Here is a 17,965-nt window from a genome sequence, read left to right as displayed (position 1 = left end):
CTTTAGAGACTAATAAAAATTCTCTTTTGGGGGTCTATTCTATCTGTTTTAGATGAATAGATGTTATAAAATAGATCATAACATATACTTTGTGTGCGTGAGGACAATGGAATTGGAAGTGTGTGTGACCTTGACAATGTATACGTTCCAAAATGTAAAGAACGTGCTTATCTAATCTCGCATTATTCAAATAATATACATTGCTGTCATGTTTCTGACTTCATGCACAGATTCCAGCAGTGTTTGTATGCAGATGTGGTTTTCACCTCCAGAAACAGACAAAAAAAATGTATAATCTGACAATGATGTCATGATTATGCATACTGATTCAAGGCATGACAATCATGAAAATGTCTTCACAATGGTTGAGTTGGTCGGTTAGTTCCTCTTTTTCTAAGAGCATCCTGAAGTGCACTCAATCTTTCAGCCTGATTAAAGGAGCTAGAGCGTCACAAAAAGAAAGAATCAGAGAGAGTCATGTGTGAGCACAAACAGGGAGGGGAACACATTAATCACCTCTTTTAATTGTTTGTAGACTCACTTTTGTTTTTTACCAAAAGCAAAGTAAAGCAGAGAGGGGAAAGCTGACAGAGACAACACTTCAACTCAGTGACATTAACCCATGTTCACTGACTGATGTGTGTTAAGACCAATTAAAGTGAAAAGTCAAACAATTCAATGGATAATCACGTGAACGACCGTTCAGCAGGGGATGAAACAGACACATTTCCTTGGAACATCAAACACTTGTTCTGGCTAAAAATTAACTTCAATCAGTGTGAGCAATCATAGCAGGAGTTTACTTGAAAGATAGAGGGCCCGTACAGAGGAAGGGCAAAAGGAACCATTGACCTGTTTTTTTCCTCTTTTTCTCCAAATTCAACACAACTCTAATGTTTCTCCAGGCAGAAAAGAGTTGTAGTCTCGCCTGAGTGTTTGCCCACATAAGCTCAGTGGGATCCCCCTCTCCGTTTGTTCACGGCAACACTGCACCAATGTAAAGTAGCCCCAAAACCTTGGCCGGAGGCCTTTGTGAATTTTAAGTTTGCCCACTTGTGTGTCCCTGCACATCTCCCTCCTTCTCCCTCTCGCTCGATCGGTCCTCTAGGGCTTGCTTGTTTAGGAGGACATACACATATCAAGGGCCTCCTTTCACTCCTCTGAGGCCTAGGGACAATATTTCTTATTTCCCATCTGGCTGGACAAACCCGCCCACTGTCAGCTCTATATAAGACAGCGAAAGGACCTGATGATAAGAAGTTGGTCTCAAGACAAGCCTGGCCATGGGGTGTAAAGTCCTCGTCCATATCGCCCTTCTGACTCTCATAAAGCATGGTGAGTAAAGTGCCATTGCACACACAGGCTGCACTGTTGTTTCTTCACCTGATGACCAGGTTTGGTTTGACCAGGTGAAACTGGAACTACTGATTCTGAACTATCTTTTAACAGTCTTGTAACAGGAATGTTTACTTACAGTATATAGTCCTGATGCAAATCATTAGTTTGTGTTGACCTTACAGTGGTTTACGAGGTGGGAGTTAGAATAAGTCCAAAAGTACTGATGGTGCATGTTGATTACATTAAGTTATGTTTCAACATGCATTTGACCTGTATTTTGTGTTGATTTACGGTAAACTTGAGAGTGTACTGTATGTCAGGAACATGAAGTGCATCGAGCATAATAGGTTTGGGCAGCATGACAAAACGTAAAGAATGAGACATTCGCCTCTCTCGATTGAACTTCCAAAAAATATACAACATTAAATACATATGCCACATGATATATGCAGAGATGCATGATTTTGTTAACATTATGCAGCCTTACATTCTTATAATATTCACATGCACTGAGAATAATGACCAAAGCTGTTGTTTGGAGTTGCACCTCCAGTAATTATTTAAATTTAAAGTGAATTATTCTCTGTATACCTTACCATGACTAAGGAATTTGAGGATGCTGATTACTATGGTGAAAAGTATATTCTAATTATGATTTTCTTTGTTTTTTTTTTCTTCCAAATTAAAGCAATTTAGATTCAACTGCTTTGGTTTGAGCTGAATGTTTTAAACAACTGTAATTAATCAAAATACTAATATAATAATATACTGTGCCGGTGGAGCAGCATCATGTTCGCTGTTAACTGATTCTGACATTTGGGACTATTGTATTCTAAAATAGAAACGTACCCATGAATGTATAAAAGTATTAGTCACGTCCTTTTATTCTCGCGTTCTCTTCCTGCCTTGCAACCTGCTATTATCAGCCCATCAATCACACAAAAGGTGCAACATTAACACTCAACACTAAAGAAAGTTTACAAGTACTTGGAAGTATGCCTGAGGGTATTTATTGTACTAGTTACTAATTAAACTGATGGATTGGCCAGGCCTTACTGAAAGGCTTTGTATTTACTCTGATTTGAAGAGGTATACTGAGATTATTGATTTACGATTAGGGGTGAAAAGAAAGAATGTGAAGTGGAAAACTTCATGAAACTAAAACCCCTGACACCAAATCCCTTATCACTGCTCATTCAGGTTTTTGACATGTGCCAATTTAAAAAAACAAACTGGACTATTTGCCCAGGCTAAGACACGTGTTTGTTGTTGTACTTGCATTGTTGTGTGTTCCTACATTGTTTCAATGGCAGTTATCAGCCAAGAGATTGACATAAACAGGGCTCGCCTTGTGTCTACAAGCGGCAATTCTATTTGCCATATTAGTTTTGTGATAAAATGGATCTGTGATCTGTTTAAACATATTGTTACTCTAGCAAGAGTAGTCATAAAGTCAGCCAACTGGCTAAGTAATGTCAGTCATACAGCACCATCTTAGCTTGCTAACATCAGTTAACATCAGCCGCTATTAGCTACACCATGCCAAAAAAAAAACAAAACTGTGTATTTAAGTGAACACATATGGTTTTTATAGCTTTGTCTGTGGATTCAAATTTGCATTCATAAGAGGAGGATTGTGTCATTTATTCTTTTAAAAGAAGAAATACCCCCTTGTGACACAATGAAAGCCTGCAGTGCATGTTAGCTCGGCAAATATTGAAGGCCCATTTCACCGAGCTCACACAGTCTCATCAGTGGTCTTTCAAACCTTCCTGTGTTGCAAGAAGGAACAATGAGTGCTGTTCAGTGTTGTAGAGGCTCTTCATTTTCTGACCATCTTAACTTTTTTTCTCTGCTTTCAGTGTCTTCAAGTGAAATACAGGCCAGCCCAAATACAAATGCAACCCTCCCCTGCAATGTGACCTTCCCTGTCTCTATCAAGGGGGACAAAATAGACAAGTCTCTCTTCAAAGTCAGCTGGATAAGTAACGGCTCTGGCATCGCCTCGTATAGTAAAGCAGTGACACAAATACAGGAAGGCTTCAGTTGGGACACCAGAGTCTTTGTCAATGGGGACTTTTCACTGACCATCCTCAGAGCCAGTCTCAGCCTGCAGGGGGTGTATGAATGCACAGTCAGCTACAACTCCACAATGCTGCACTCCAGTAATGTTACATTTAGCATCCTTGGTATGTATTTGTTCAGATTTGATTTGGGCGTTGCACATTTGAACCTAAAAGCAGGAACAGAGCTGAACTTTTACTCATTTTCTACTTTCATTTTTAGCTTCCCCTACTCTCTCAGTTCCTCAGCAGTGGGTGGTGTTGGAAACAAAGAGTCATCTTAAATGCCATGCAAATGGTTTCTACCCTCGTCCTATTACTTTCTCCTGGACCAGAGATGGGCAAGTGATTCGGCCTCCCTACCATGTTGAGGGTGAACAGACTCCAGATGGTTACTACATGGCTGTGGGCAACCTGACCTTCTACCCTTCCCGTGAGGACCAAAATGTGACCTTTGGCTGCAAAGTGTCACACAGTGGCAGCTATCAGGAGCTGGATTTCCAACTCAATATCACCTGTGAGTCACACAAAGACATATTACATTACAAGTAATAACCACAATGACTCATCACTTTCCTCTTTTACGTAAAACTAGAATAACTTCTTCTGTTAATCGTTATACAAAGAACTGCTTTGAATCTGTTTAAGCCTGTGGTAAAGCCAAATGATAATATTTTCTTGGCCTCTCCTCAGATCACCCCTCTGTCACACTTTCTGTCCTACCCTCGCACTCCAACAAGATTCCTCTAACTCTTTACTGTGACATGGAGAGTTTCTACCCAGAGGAAGTGTCTGTGTCCTGGCTTCAAAATGGCACAGTCCTCCCTGAGCCCCCCACCACTGAGCAGAACCCGGATGGCACCTACAGAACCAGACGCTATTATACTTTGAGCACTGAGGAGAGGGATCAAGGTGGGAAGGTGGAGTGTGTGGTAAACCAACCTGGGGTCGTGCACCCAGTCAGTGGCTCAGCATATCTGGAGGAACTGGATCCCCAGTGTAAGATCTGAATTTGACTGTTTGACGTCACCCATCAGACAAGATATTCCACATATCCATTAGTAGAGTACACAGTGAATTTCACAATGAAACAAACAAAGAACGAAAGCAAGTGAGCTTCCTGAAAACCACGTTGTTGTGGTTTGGAAGCAGCTGCACAATTGTTTGCAGCTGGGTTGTCTTGTCTTTGATGATTTTTCACTGATAGCATTAGCAGCTTGTCATTCTTTTTCCTCTCAGATGAGCCTCCAGTGTTGAATAAATCGGCCAAAGCATCAGTGGCTATGATGTGTATTTCTCTGGTTCTGGTCTTCCTGCTCTGCTTTGGCTTTTCTTGGAGGAGGAGAGATGGTGAGTCAGAGGCTCCTTTGCAGTATCTGTTTTGCTTGTGATGAAGCAAAGTCTATTTCTGACCCTCATCACGAGGAATGAGATTAGTGTGGACGTTGGCTGTGAGTTCAACTTCAAGTTTTTGGGGAGCATACAGATGTGAAACTATACAGTATTTCAGAAGAACATAAAAAGTCAAACTTGAACATAAAACATATAATTGTGTTCTTTCTTATCCTTTCAATCATCTTGTGACCCCTCAGATCAATATTTGGATCCCAGTGTGGTGTCCGGACCCCGATATTGGGAGCCACTGGCATATGCCAGGACATCCACAGACATTTAAAACATATATAGGAAGAGTTACTCCAAAAAGAACAGATGCGTTTCAGTTTCAAGCTTCTGTTTTCCTTTAAAACCATTATCAAAATAAATCCAAAAGCTTGAAACTGCAACAGTGCCTCTGTCCTTTATTAAAGTATCTCTACTCTTAACTGACATATGCAGTATCACATTTCCATAAACTACCATGCTACCAGCAGGTTGTGAGGTATACATGCTCTCAAAGCGATGTTGACAGCAAACCCTGCAGTTATTGCATCATAGCAGCCACTTCAGATGCCCTTTTCTCTTACTAACTCCTTTATCTCCATGTTTCTCTCCTCAATCAGAGAAACAGAAGTCTCTGAATGTCTCAGGGATCATCCTCCCCCCACGTGTAACTGTAGGTCAAAAGGGCAGGGTGACATTGAGCATTGAGGGCAGGAGGGTGGACCGAGTCCAGACCGCATGGTTCCTCAATGACACCCCTATCTCTGATACTTCACTCACAGGTAGGAGAGCTTATGCACATCCAGATAACCAGTGATTACTTGTGAATAATTGTTTGACCTCAGTGAACTTGGTCCGTAATTGCAAACTCATGTTGTGCACAAAGTTTACAAAGTTATGAATATTAGATGAGATGATCTTTACCACTCACCTGTCTGCACTGTAAATATGAGGCTTCAGCCAGTAGCTAAATTGAAAGCTCACTAATTTGCATCTCGCTTGACATTTGTCAAAGTAATTAAAATGCCAAAGCAGGAATGCATCACATGTTTTTTTGTAGGCGTTGTGTGCTGAAATACTTAGTGGCAAGCCAGGGTGACTTCTGGGAATCTTGCCTTCCTCGAGCATCGTCTTTCCCAGAGGCGCAGGTTTTTCGTGTTTTTTTTACACAGATGAAACCAGCCATATATAACCTGCTATTGGAAACCCGATAGGCGAAAAGAAGTGTCAGTTCTACCTTTATTCACATGGGGGAGAGGGAGAAAATCTTACTGTCTGGATACTAGCAGACACAACATACATTTATGTAACCAAGGGGACAACCACTTCATTTACTATCTTCATATTAAACAGACAATAGGAAAGTGGTCTCAATCTTCTCATCTAACTTGAATAAGCATATTTCCAAAATGTCCAACTATTGCTTTGAAGGTCCAGTGTGCAGGATTTAGGTGAATATTGAAAATAGAATTGTTGCGTTTTCGTTACTTTAGAACTTTAAATCTACAGAGCGATCAGATCCTCTTCCACAGAGTCCGCCATGTTTCATTAACATGTTCCTACAGTTGCACACAACAGACAAACCAACGCCTTTAATGTTTTTCGTGTTTTTAGTGGCACAACAGCTTCTCCTACATGCTTGGGAGGGGAGGGTGAGGTGGGGGGGAATCCATTGGGTGCAAGCTGCAACCTCACCACTAGATGCCACTAAATCTTACACACTGGACCTTTATAAATTAACAAAAATAAATAAATTTTAAAAAGATGCAAAACTAGATGTTAGAGGGTTATTAGACGAAATAAGAACTAAAATGTGTTTGGATTGGTGTCTTAATAATACATTACAGTGAATAACGGTGCATGGATGGTGTATTGCAACTTCTGCTTAAACATGTTATGTTTTTCTTTTACACTTAATTCTGCTAACAATTTACAACCTTACGCACTAAGGAACCTCCAAAGCCAACTTTAACTGCCTCTATAACCCCCTAACCACCATCCATCTGCCCTACGGTCTAACTCTCACCTCCCCAGTGTCAGAGAAAGGTCCCCTGCTGCCCTCCAGAGGAGAGATGGGTTACTACAAGCTGCACACTCTGGGGCCACTGCTCTCATCTGGAAATGGCACTCAACAGCTGATCTCCTCGCTCACCTTCATCCCCCAGATTTCAATCCATAAGGGGGCGGTGTTTAAGTGTCAGGTGTCCTACATGGGCAAAGATAAGATTGTGGCAGAGAGGGTGTCTGAGAAGTTTACAATCCTGTGTAAGAAAAGATGTTCTCTTATTCACTTTGCATCTACTTGTGTATGATTTTTCACAATTTATGTTATGGACATTTTTGTAAACTTTGTCTTTTAGCTGCTCCAGAAGTATCAGAAATTCAGCTGGCAGAGGCACAGAATGACTCCGGTAAGACAAACAGTTTATCCTTCTGTTGTAGTTTAACACATGTAAAACATTCCTGGTTGTGAGAGACTACATCCCTGTAATTTATGCCCTCCAGAAGTCATCAGCATGACAGTACGGGCATCACATTTCCACCCAGATGTCATTACCTTCCGCTGGTTTTGCCAGGGGGGCGAGCTGAGCCCTGTGGCCTCCCAGGCCTCATCCTCCCCTCGACCCAATTCTGAAGGCTTCTTTTCAGCCTTCAGCCAGTGTAAACTCCCCCGTACTGAGCTGGAAAAGGGAGGCACTAAAGTGTGGGTCAGTGTCCACCACATCGCCCTGAAGCAGCCGGTCACCCGTGAAACCAGAGGTAAGAAAAGAGGTGAAAATGAGAATTCAGTTTAAGGTTATATGTTAAAAAATCCAATTGATTGTTATATAAATGAATTATCCTACTTTATCCGCATAGGCTTCATCAAGGGGCCGTGTGTGTCCGAAATCGTCAGCTCCACTTCTTCCCCAGACCAGACTTTGACCCTCGGATGTGAAATCACAGATTTCTACCCTCCCAACATATCCGTCACCTGGCTGAAGCTCAGAGAGGGAGAGCGAGATGACAGAGAGGAGGAGGTGATACAGGGAGGAGAGATGTGGGGCCCCATACAGATTCAGCCCAGACTCTACAGGGCCACCGCCACTCTGAAGAGAAGGGCAACAAATCAGGAGAAAAAGGAGAGAGGAGGAGGGATTATTTGCAGAGTGGAGCACTGTTCCCTGCTCGATCCCATTGAGAGACACTGGAGAAATGTTGACATTGGTATGAATCATTCTAGAAGCTTTTATTTTTGGACGTTATCCTATAATATGTAGGATATTCCCACAGTATCTGAACCAATAGAAAAACACTGAAACTCACCTGCTTTTTCATTCACTTGTGCTCCCTGTTCGTATTTCCTCAGTTGCTCCCTCCATTCCTCCACTGATCTCAGTCTGTTGGAGCAGTGAGGGGGTCGGCGTGTTCTCTCTCCTCTTGAGGGGAGGTCACCCTAAGGTCAAATTGGTGTGGGCAGCGGGAGGACACACTCTCTCACCGCTGGTGTCCACTGAGACAGAGGAGATAGGAGATGACGGACAGAGGGAGCTGAAAAGTGTGTGCGCCCTGGAGAGGTCCACAAGCCTGCCAAGTCAGGCAAGCAAACAGCTGGAAAGACGGAAGAACGGACACGCAATAAGTACTTGCCTTTAATATATATATACACAAGTCTTGTTCATAAGAATGGCAGAGAGTTCAGAAGACATCTTAGCCACAGGACTGCTGATAAAATGTTCCGAAATATTTCAACTTTAAAGAGGAACTCCAACAATCAAAAATCAGATTACTCTTAAAGAGGAACTTATTTTGGCTTGCATCCAGAGTCTATACAATTCTAATGGGAAGTCTGTGCTACAAACTGGGAAGAGGTGGATATTTACTTGGTAGAAATGGCCTGCTGAAACATGCTGTTCCTGTTGCATTATGGGAAGTTCATAGAGTGGACACTGTATACTGGAGCTTGGACCATATTAGGGATTGTTTAGTTGTCAGAGCTCTTTGAAATTGTCAGTTGTGCAAACTTGATTGTATGAGATCTAAGATATCATTTGCATTATAAGTGGAAACTCAGCTCACACCCTCAACAGCGTTGGCCTTATTTCTGAAGCACCCTTATGCAAATTATTTGGTTTTGCACTCCTGCATACCTGACACTGTGGCTACTCTGATGCATCTTGGGGGAGAGGGGTATGATCCAAATTAACTTGTGCAAAATGGCCAATGCAGTACATGTTTTAGGCTTTATTCCTGTACAGCTGTCACTCTATGAATGTTGTCTTCATTTTTATTGGTGCTACTTCACAGACACAAAAGTTGCCATCACAGACCCTGACGCTGAGGGAATAGAATACATCGATGAAAAAGTGGATGGAGAGAATAACAACATTGACAGGGATGAGGAAACAAAGTCAGAGGTGGACGAGGACAGCGAAAAGGAGGGAGAGGAGGACCCAGGAGCGCTGCACATCAACAGAGTCAACTTGAGGAGGGGTCCCAGAGAAAATGAGAGGTCACGCTTGAGAGTCTGCGTGGAGATCAAACACCCTGCACTCAAGCTTCCTGTTTATCGAACCTGGACAGGTAGGACTGCAAACAGTCTAGATCATGAAAAACCCTCACTGAGGCTGTGAAATCTTATTGGTTGAGAGAAAAATAACCAACTGTCATCTTGTTGCACAGGACAAAAGTAAATCTGACACTCAACAGGAAGTTTGTTCATGTCTTTGTCTTTGTCTTGCGTCATCTCTTTCAGAGCCCAATGAGGAAATTTCATCTTCTACATGAAAGACGTGACGTGTTAAAGAGTGCCTCTCCATTTTATATATCCTATATATCTAATATTTATCTCTTTAGTGAATATAAAGCTGTAGTCGTGTTTTTAGGATATCCAGCAGTCTGTCATGTGATCAACAAGCGCAGTTTTGCCTCCAACATTTCTGTTGTTTTATTTATGACTTTATATTCTTCATGTGTCATCCATTACTTTTTTCCCCTCTGCATGATTTTTACATGTGTTCATATTTTTGTACAAAGAATTTTACAATAATGTTCCAGTTCTGTGGGGTTTTTTTTCTACGTCTGCACTGGGAAATAAAACCTATATGAATATTTTTGAAGCGATGTTTCCTTGGATTTTGTTTTTGTCTTCAAACATGAGTCAACAGGCAGTGTTACTGCAGTTGTCTTCTCTTCACTGTTCTGACCGCTGTTGCTCGTCAACCGCTGAAATAAGTTCTCATTTCAAAATATACTTCTGTTTTTTTTTTTTTCCTTTTGCACTCTGACCACAGGGGTGTCACTTCACTGCTGAGCAGAGGAGGTGCTGCGTGGTTGAACTGAGTAATTAAGACATTTAGTTTCGAACTTCCACCTGTCAAATGATATCATCACGTCAACAGCTGAACACATAACATGCTGCAAAATACTATTTTTATCCCTCGTATGTGAAATTAGGTTTGCGTATTTTCTACAATATTCATGCAACATTCTTACATTTTGCAAAGGCCCCACATTATACTTTTTACTTAAGTGTCACACACTTCCTCTATATGTTTTGTACATTTTGTATTGCAGGCCACATGACCGATAAAAACCTACTACTCACTGTTGTGAGCATACAGTATACTTACAGTTAGTGCTTATGAGTTCATCTTTTCTGCCGTAAGAGGCAGAATATTCTATTTTTACTTGTCATTGTCTCACTTTAAGCACATTGTTAGGATTTCAAGTGCTCTGTAGGTGGAATTTGATCACCAATAAACCAAACATGTTCTTCAGTGTGTACTGTTATGTTCAAGGATCTTAACTGATCCAGTAACATGTGTGAGACTTAATTTGGCTTTCCATACGGTTAAAAATCTGCTTATTCATCCAGAGAGGTCACTGCTGAATCATGAATAAAGACTGACAGACAACAGCCCCTGGTGTTTATTCACCATGATTGTTTTTAATGCTGTGGACAAGCAGACTTATTTTAACACACACATCAACATCAGACACCATCACTCACACTTTAGTGGCCTGACTTATCAGAAACTCTGCGCACATCCGCAAACTGTGCGACACGTAGGCTTGGTGCACCGCCGGCTCAGCTGTGATAATCACCCTCTTCCTCATAATGAGCCAGCGGACATATGTCAGCATCAGGAACTGAACCGACAGCGTCAGCGGGGGTGTTGAAAACCTGATCGCTTGTGGATGGATCTCGCTGTCGGGCTTCTGGTTAACCTGGATTAGGAAAATTTAACGGACCGGCTGATCCGTCATCAGATTCAGGGGACATTAAGTCAAAGAGTCAAGGAGGAGGTCTGAAGATGGACAACGACAGTGTCACTTCCAGGGCGGAGAGGACTTTCTGGACAGTTTGGGTGAGCCGCTGCATCATCTGAAGCCAGATGGGCATATCTGCTTTAACTTTCATTGTCAGAGGCTGTGGAGTATGGATGTGAAGTCTGTCTTCCTGTGTCCGTGCAGCACTGCCTCTCTCACAGCTCTGTGCACGTCTGTTCCTCTCTCCCTCCCCTTGTCTGTGTTTTTGTTGTGTACCTTGCAGACACTTATACACACACACACACACACACACACACACACGCACGCACGCACGCACACGCACACACAGGTCCATTATTTCCTGTTAATTTTCTAATAATTAAGCTGCACAAAACTTTCCCAGAAACTGTCATTTGCAAGTAATTTAAGGTTCTTTCATTTTAACATATGAAAGCATTTATTCATCAGTCATTGATTGCTGTGAACTTCATTCTGATTATATTCATTTATTTGGAATTGATTATTTGGTGGTTTCTCAACTCAACACAGCCCACATTTTGCTTATAATTTCCACCAAATTAAAATCCAAACTACTATTAGTGAGATTCAATACTGTTGACCTTTTTCACAGGAGACATTTTCACTTGTCTTAGCAAGTAACTAACAACATTAATGATGGCTGTAGGCCTATGGTATTTAAGGGTTTGAGTTCCTTGGCCCTGAAACTAAACTATAAGCTTAAAGCTGCTTTAATCAATGTGTTTTTTGTTGTTGTTGTTGTTTTGTTTTTTTTATATATATATTAGCAATGAACCAAATGACTTAGTTGATGATATGAATGCTAAAGGGACTCAGAGGTTTGAAGCCAGGCTGACTGTACACTACCTGCGCAGCAAACCAAGTTAGCAACCAGCTGGTGAACATAGTATATGCAGCATTTAGCAACCAAAAAGCCAGGTATAGAGGCGTTGGAGCAGAGCAAAACAGAGCAAGTAAGTATTGGACTGAGATTGCTCTGGTTGCTTGAAACACGACTAATGTAGCTCTGATGGGTGACACATTCAGCATACTAACTTCATACGATGTCAGGGTTGTGTTTACAGCTTATTGCCCTCTCCGCAGAGGGGAAAAAAAGTAATTATTGCAGGTTTAACTGAAACCATTATTAACTTTATTAGTTACACCCACTGTGAAAAAAAAGTGTTGTCACCCTAGAGATGATGGATGGGTTTCAGCTTGTGGCTCTGGGCCGGCCTGTGTTCCACACCAAACTCAGAAAGCCATGTATGGACCTGGCTTTGTGTGTGGGGACATTGTCATGCTGAAACAGGAAGGGGCCTTCCCCAAACTGCTGGAATGACACTATTGTGTAAATAGCCTTGCATGCTGTAACTTTAATATTTCCCTTAACTGGAACTAAGAGGAATCTCAAACCACGAAAAACAGCCTCAGACCAAAAAGCACTTAAATGGGTGTGTCTGTTTACCATTGGCCATTTAATTTGAGTATAAAATTAAGAATCATTTTAGAACAAAGAGAACAAATGCAAACGTTATGCAAAATGAGGAAAAAGACAAATAAGAACATACATAGAGCAAAGTTGATTAATCTGTTACATAAATAAGTCAAAAGTCTCACTTTCCTCCTCTCCATCTCATTCTCAGAACTATATAACTGGAGCTGTCAACAGATTCTTCAGACCAGGGCCCACTGACATCGTTACAAATGAGCCAAACTCCTTCCAGGAATCTGCAGTTGATAGCGAGCCTACAAACTGTGGACATGCAGAGAGCAGCACTAGCAGAAGGGAAGTCAGTGAGGAACAGCCTCTTACGACAGTCTCTGTGCTTAGCTCACCTCGACCGGGTGTTGCCTGGGAACTATGCACCGCCGACATTGACTTAAGACCTGACGAAGAGAGCAATGAGAGCAAAGCATCTGATGAACGTGAGGGCACAAGAGAGGAACAGTTCGTCCAAACAGGAAACAACGATGCAGGGCTGCTCGTCACTGAGGATGCAAAAGAGGACAAACAAGAAGGAAACGAAGTTCAGAAATTGTACAGTCACGGAGGAGATCAGCCGCAGGAGAACGATGAGTATGAAGAACATGTGAACACCAGGTCAGTGAGACTTAGAGGTGATGCAATGAGTGAAGACATGGAGGAAAGTGCAAGAAAAGATGGTGCTGAGACTGAAAGGGTAGCGACACTGGATGATCAGCAAAAAATGCATGAAACCATGACAAAGATCCAAGTAAAGGAAAAAGAAGAAATGCACCATGACAATGATCAAGAGTTGAAGGAAGAAGGCATTGAGGCACGATTGTGTACTGTCACAGATTTGAGTCCAGGAGAGGAGGATAACATGCACATAAAAGAGGTAAGAGTGCAGAAGGACGAGGCGGGTGCTGCGGTGATATGTGAGGAAGCAGAGGACAGTGATGGTGTGTCACTGCTGGCCTCTGAAAATGAAAAAAAGTCAGATGAGGGAGCAAGACAAGTTGATAATCCGCCCTCAGATGACGACAGAGATTTCAAGGGAGACCCAAGCTTTACTTCACTGCATGTTGAATTGCAAATAGCCTATGACAAGAGTGGCATTGTGTCTGAGGAAGAGCTAATTGTTGTTGGACAAGAGCATGTGATGATGGCTCATGCATGTGAAAGTGATAAAGTTGAGGATGCAAAAGAGAGAGAGGATGAGAGCACATTGGATGAGAGGGAACAGGGTGCTGTCATTAAGGAGGAAAATGCGAATGAGGCTGGAAACAGTCAGACAAAAGATGAAGTGCCGGACCAGAAAGACCACATCAAATCAGAAGACGTTCAAGAGGAAGACACTTCAACTGGACATGTTGCATGCAGTGAAGAAGACGTGCAGGATGCTAAAAGAGAGCTGCACAAAGTTGAATTCACACATGGAGAGCAAGAGGATGTGGCTCAGGACACTGAAGTGCAAAGAGAGGCAGATGATGTTGAACCAAAAAGCCACAGTGAAGAGATCAGTGGAAAATCTGACATGACAACAACAGACATTTGCATAGATGAGACATTTTTCAATAAATATCAATTTGAAGAGGAAAGGCTCCCCAGTGAAGTAGGTGGCATAGAAAGTTACGTGGGAGTAATATGTGCAACCACCTCAGGCGAGACTGGACAGGAAATAAGCGGAGAGTTTAAAAATATTCCTATGGGGGTATGTGAAGGCCGGCTTGTGTCGGAGGAGCTAAATTCTCCAACATGTGAGGAAACACAAGAGGGAGTTCCTGGATACAACAATGAGCCTGGGCCAGATGAAAATACAACACAAAGGTTCCTGGAAGTAGGAGATTGCGAGGAAATCCAGACAACGCAATTACCAGAAGAGGTGGAGAGCAAAGAGCCTGAGAGCGTTCAAAACAGTGGCTGTAGCGTCGGAGCTGGCTATTTACTGGTGACAGAGCATATGGAAGAGGATCAAGAAAGCACAGGAGACATTAGGAATAGCTTTGATTTAGTTGTGGAGGAGCACGCTGGAGGACTGCGCCTTACTGATGCTGGATTGCCACAAGAAACGGACACACCACTTGTTCAATCAGCAATTCAAGAATCAGGACTTTTATTTGAGGAAGAGGAAGGAAAATTATTGACTGCCTCAATGAAGACAGGGATCGAACACCCAGGAAAAGAATTTGAAATGCACACTGGCTTAACTGGTGTGACTGATAGAACGACACACGCGCTGCAAGCTGGGGCTGAAGAGCTTTTGATTGAATCTGCAATAGATGAGGGGTTGTGTGATTTCAAAGAAGCTGATGCTGCTGGAGATGAGCGTGAGACGACAGGAGCTGTGGCAGAACAGGAAGATGAAACTTTAAAATTCCTTGAGGCTGAAGTGCAGAAGATGACAGAGATGAGCTTCTTTCAGGAGTCGATAGAGGCCATAGACTTGGAGCAAAAGAGCTGCAAGACACCCAGTTTACCAGAAGACTTAACTGAATCTGGATTCCTGAAGCAGTCGCTCAAGACTGAACCTAAATTACTTGAAGACAGTGCTACAGAAATGCAAGATGAAGGGATGGACATGGAGGAAACAGGTTATGGAGCTGAGGAAGATGAAGCGCGGAGCGAAAATGAGATGGAAATTTTAGATCTGCAGGTAGCGGGAATGACAGCTGAGCTAATCACAGAAAGGAATGAAAAAGAAAATGCTTTGATCACAGAATCTGAGTCACTGGAGACTCAACTTCAACTATCACACAAAGCACCTCAGATAAGCAACAAAGAGACTGAAACAGCAGATAAATCAATCACAAGTGAGTCCAAGACAAAAGATTTGAATGTCATATCAGCAGAAGAAATGGCAAAGCATATGACAGAATCAGAGAGGAGCCGTGACAATGAAGAAACAGTAAGCCCAATCAGTGGATGTCAAGATGTGATTGAAGAAGAAATCCTTGACTTGTGGTTACAGACGACATTATCAGAGGACAACAATGACATAGAACAGCAAGAAGTTCCTGAGCCTGGACAACAAATGCAAACAGAGACAGAGCCATCAAGAGAGGAACGAGGTGAAATCTCATCAGAGCAGGTAGAAAAGGTGGAAGAGCAGCTTGTGGAGTCAAAGTCAGCAGAATCAGAGTTAGTGAGTGATGCAGAAATGTCTCTGGAGTCTGGATTTTTGGACCTGTCTCTCGATGAGTGGGGCACACAAAACAGTGGAACTCAGCTACTGACATCAATTAGTGCTGAGTCATTTCAAGGCATATATGACATGTTGGCTAATATGTCACAGCCAGCAGACATCTCTGGACCGTCTACGCAGCCTAACTCTGAATGTGAGAATGTACTGATGGAGGAAATGGCTGAGACAGAACAGTCACATCTGAAAGAGGAGGAATCAGCCACTGAGACAGGATTTCACCCTGATTCGGGAGCTACATCATCAGAGGCTGCACATCTAAATCAGGAATCGGATAACTCACAAGAAAATATAGACGAAGAAACTGGATCACAGAAAGAGACTGACGCTGAAGAGGCAAACGTTGAGTCCCTGACAGAAACGGGTGCTCCTTTCAAAGTCGGGGAAACAAAAGTTGGAGATGAACCGCTTGAGATAACTGTGTCTGACTCTCCAGATGAGATCGAACACACTGGCTCAGGGCGACCTAGAAGTCGCTCAGAAGCTCCGTTGGAGGAGGGAATCATGTCGACAGAATCTGGATCACAAGGCCACATCTGCACTGAATCAGAAAAGAAGTTATTGGTGTTGCCCTCACTGGACAAAGCACCCAGATGGCCAGAAAATATTATTGATTCATTACCTGAACTAAACAGGGCTGAGATGGCAGAACCGCCGAGGACAGAGTCTGCACATCAGATGGAGGTATTCTTTCATATTTAACCATAATAGGAGTGATTAAATCATTATACATTTAGATAGTACTCATAACCTCCAGAGAGGGTGTGAATTCAGCTGTTTTGGTCATTGCAGGTGGATGTGTCTGTGCTGGACTTCACTGTTCAAAAGGCAAGAATTGCTGTTAAAAACCCTTGTGTGAGGCCACCCAAAGATCCCCGCTCCCTGCTCAACATGCCCTCAGTGGACCCTACACCCTCCTCACATGTGCCAGTCAAAGTCCATCCAGGTGTGCCTCTGGGAGGCATGGGCATTGGAATAAAACTGCCTGGTAGGTCACTTCCAACACATGGAAAGCCACTACTTGAGGCATTCATGTCGAGTTATTTTTCATAATCTGTAAATAACGTCACTTGTTTTTGTTTTTTTAGGGCTTGGTGCAGGTTTTCCTGTTTTAAAAAGGACACAACGGGAGGTGAGGGATGAAAATAGCCAGGAAACCCTCTTGCGGGTGCCATTAATAGTCTTTGAATACCACATTTCTCTTATGTTAAGGTGTGTACATGATTAAAATGTCACAATACCAACAGGAACCTGAGACAAAGCCAGAGGAGGAGAGCAACACCCCCAAAGAAGACGAGCCCCAACGCAAACCCAAATGGATGCCTCCAGGACATCCGGGGTAAAGTCTCCGTGTATTGGCTTTGTTATATACAGCACAAAAGAGGTATCTTGTGCTCAAACATTTTCTGATTCTTAGTTCTCTCATGTCTCCCCAGATTTGGAAATCCACTTCTGTCTGAGCTGAAGACCAAACTGAAGAAAACCACAAAAGAGTGATGAATTGTAATGCTTGTGTGAACGTCTGAATAAAATATACAAATGGCTTTATTTTTGATGTATTTATCAAACTGAATGAAGTGATGAAATGTTCATGATGTCAATTATTTGTCATACATTTAACTTTATGTAATAAAGCTTAACTGAAAAAGGAATGGTATTTTTTTTTTATATGAATCGTGTTCATACCATGGCTTCGCTGGGTTTTTAGCACACACAATTATCATCATCCTCAAAAGCAGTTGAGAAAACTGAGAAAGGAAGTAGAGTCAGAGAGTTACTCTTTATTATAAAGAGTATATTAAAGATGGCAGAGGGCAGTTTAGTTTAATTAAGTTTTATCGAGATTGTAGATGGCAGATTTTCCCCATTTGTGAACATCACTCACTCTAAAATACACGAAGAAGAAGCCTTCAGCTGTCATTGGTTAGAATTACCCAATGAGCGTGAGGAAAGCTGACGTTTGAACCAGAGCGGCGCTCTGTGTGTTTGCGACTTTATGAGCATTTTCATGTTACTTTGACGTTCAGTTGACATTCGTGGATAAATGTTTCCTTCAACAGATTCCATTCTCAAAAAACAATTTTAAGTATTTTCACAGACATGAGCCTCCAGCAGAAGTGTCTGTTGACATAGGTAAGTCAAAGTTAACAAGTCAAAGTTTACGTTCTGTCAACTGACGTTACCAAGCTAACGTTAGCTTAGCTCGTGTCGGGAATGTCTCACGCTTCGAGCATAACATCACTAACG

General features: G+C 42.3%; 1 protein-coding gene across 5 annotated transcripts; it reads left to right on the top strand.

The window, feature by feature from the left end:
- Nucleotides 1-1,134: 1,134 nt before the first annotated feature.
- LOC143338651 (uncharacterized) lies at nucleotides 1,135-17,361 on the top strand. Of its 5 annotated transcripts, none has more exons than XM_076759212.1 (13): nucleotides 1,135-1,335; nucleotides 3,201-3,527; nucleotides 3,625-3,918; nucleotides 4,095-4,400; nucleotides 4,641-4,751; nucleotides 5,402-5,563; nucleotides 6,816-7,046; nucleotides 7,142-7,192; nucleotides 7,287-7,541; nucleotides 7,641-7,988; nucleotides 8,131-8,403; nucleotides 9,069-9,344; nucleotides 11,040-11,152. In XM_076759212.1, the coding sequence occupies exons 1-13, from the start codon at nucleotides 1,284-1,286 to the stop codon at nucleotides 11,150-11,152; spliced, it is 2,799 nt and encodes a 932-aa protein (XP_076615327.1). In that variant the 5' UTR covers nucleotides 1,135-1,283. The 5 variants fall into 5 exon arrangements, with proteins under 5 accessions (XP_076615327.1, XP_076615325.1, XP_076615326.1 ...); XM_076759210.1 differs by lacking the exon at nucleotides 11,040-11,152 and adding an exon at nucleotides 9,517-10,114 and having other exon boundaries at nucleotides 6,732-7,046; nucleotides 7,290-7,541; XM_076759211.1 differs by lacking the exon at nucleotides 11,040-11,152 and adding an exon at nucleotides 9,517-10,113.
- Nucleotides 17,362-17,965: the final 604 nt, after the last annotated feature.

Source organism: Chaetodon auriga, chromosome 20 (genome assembly GCF_051107435.1).
Source record: "Chaetodon auriga isolate fChaAug3 chromosome 20, fChaAug3.hap1, whole genome shotgun sequence".
NCBI classification, from domain to species: Eukaryota; Metazoa; Chordata; class Actinopteri; order Chaetodontiformes; family Chaetodontidae; genus Chaetodon; species Chaetodon auriga.
Note: the sequence above shows the minus strand (reverse complement) of the source record. Positions and strands in the feature narration are given on the sequence as shown.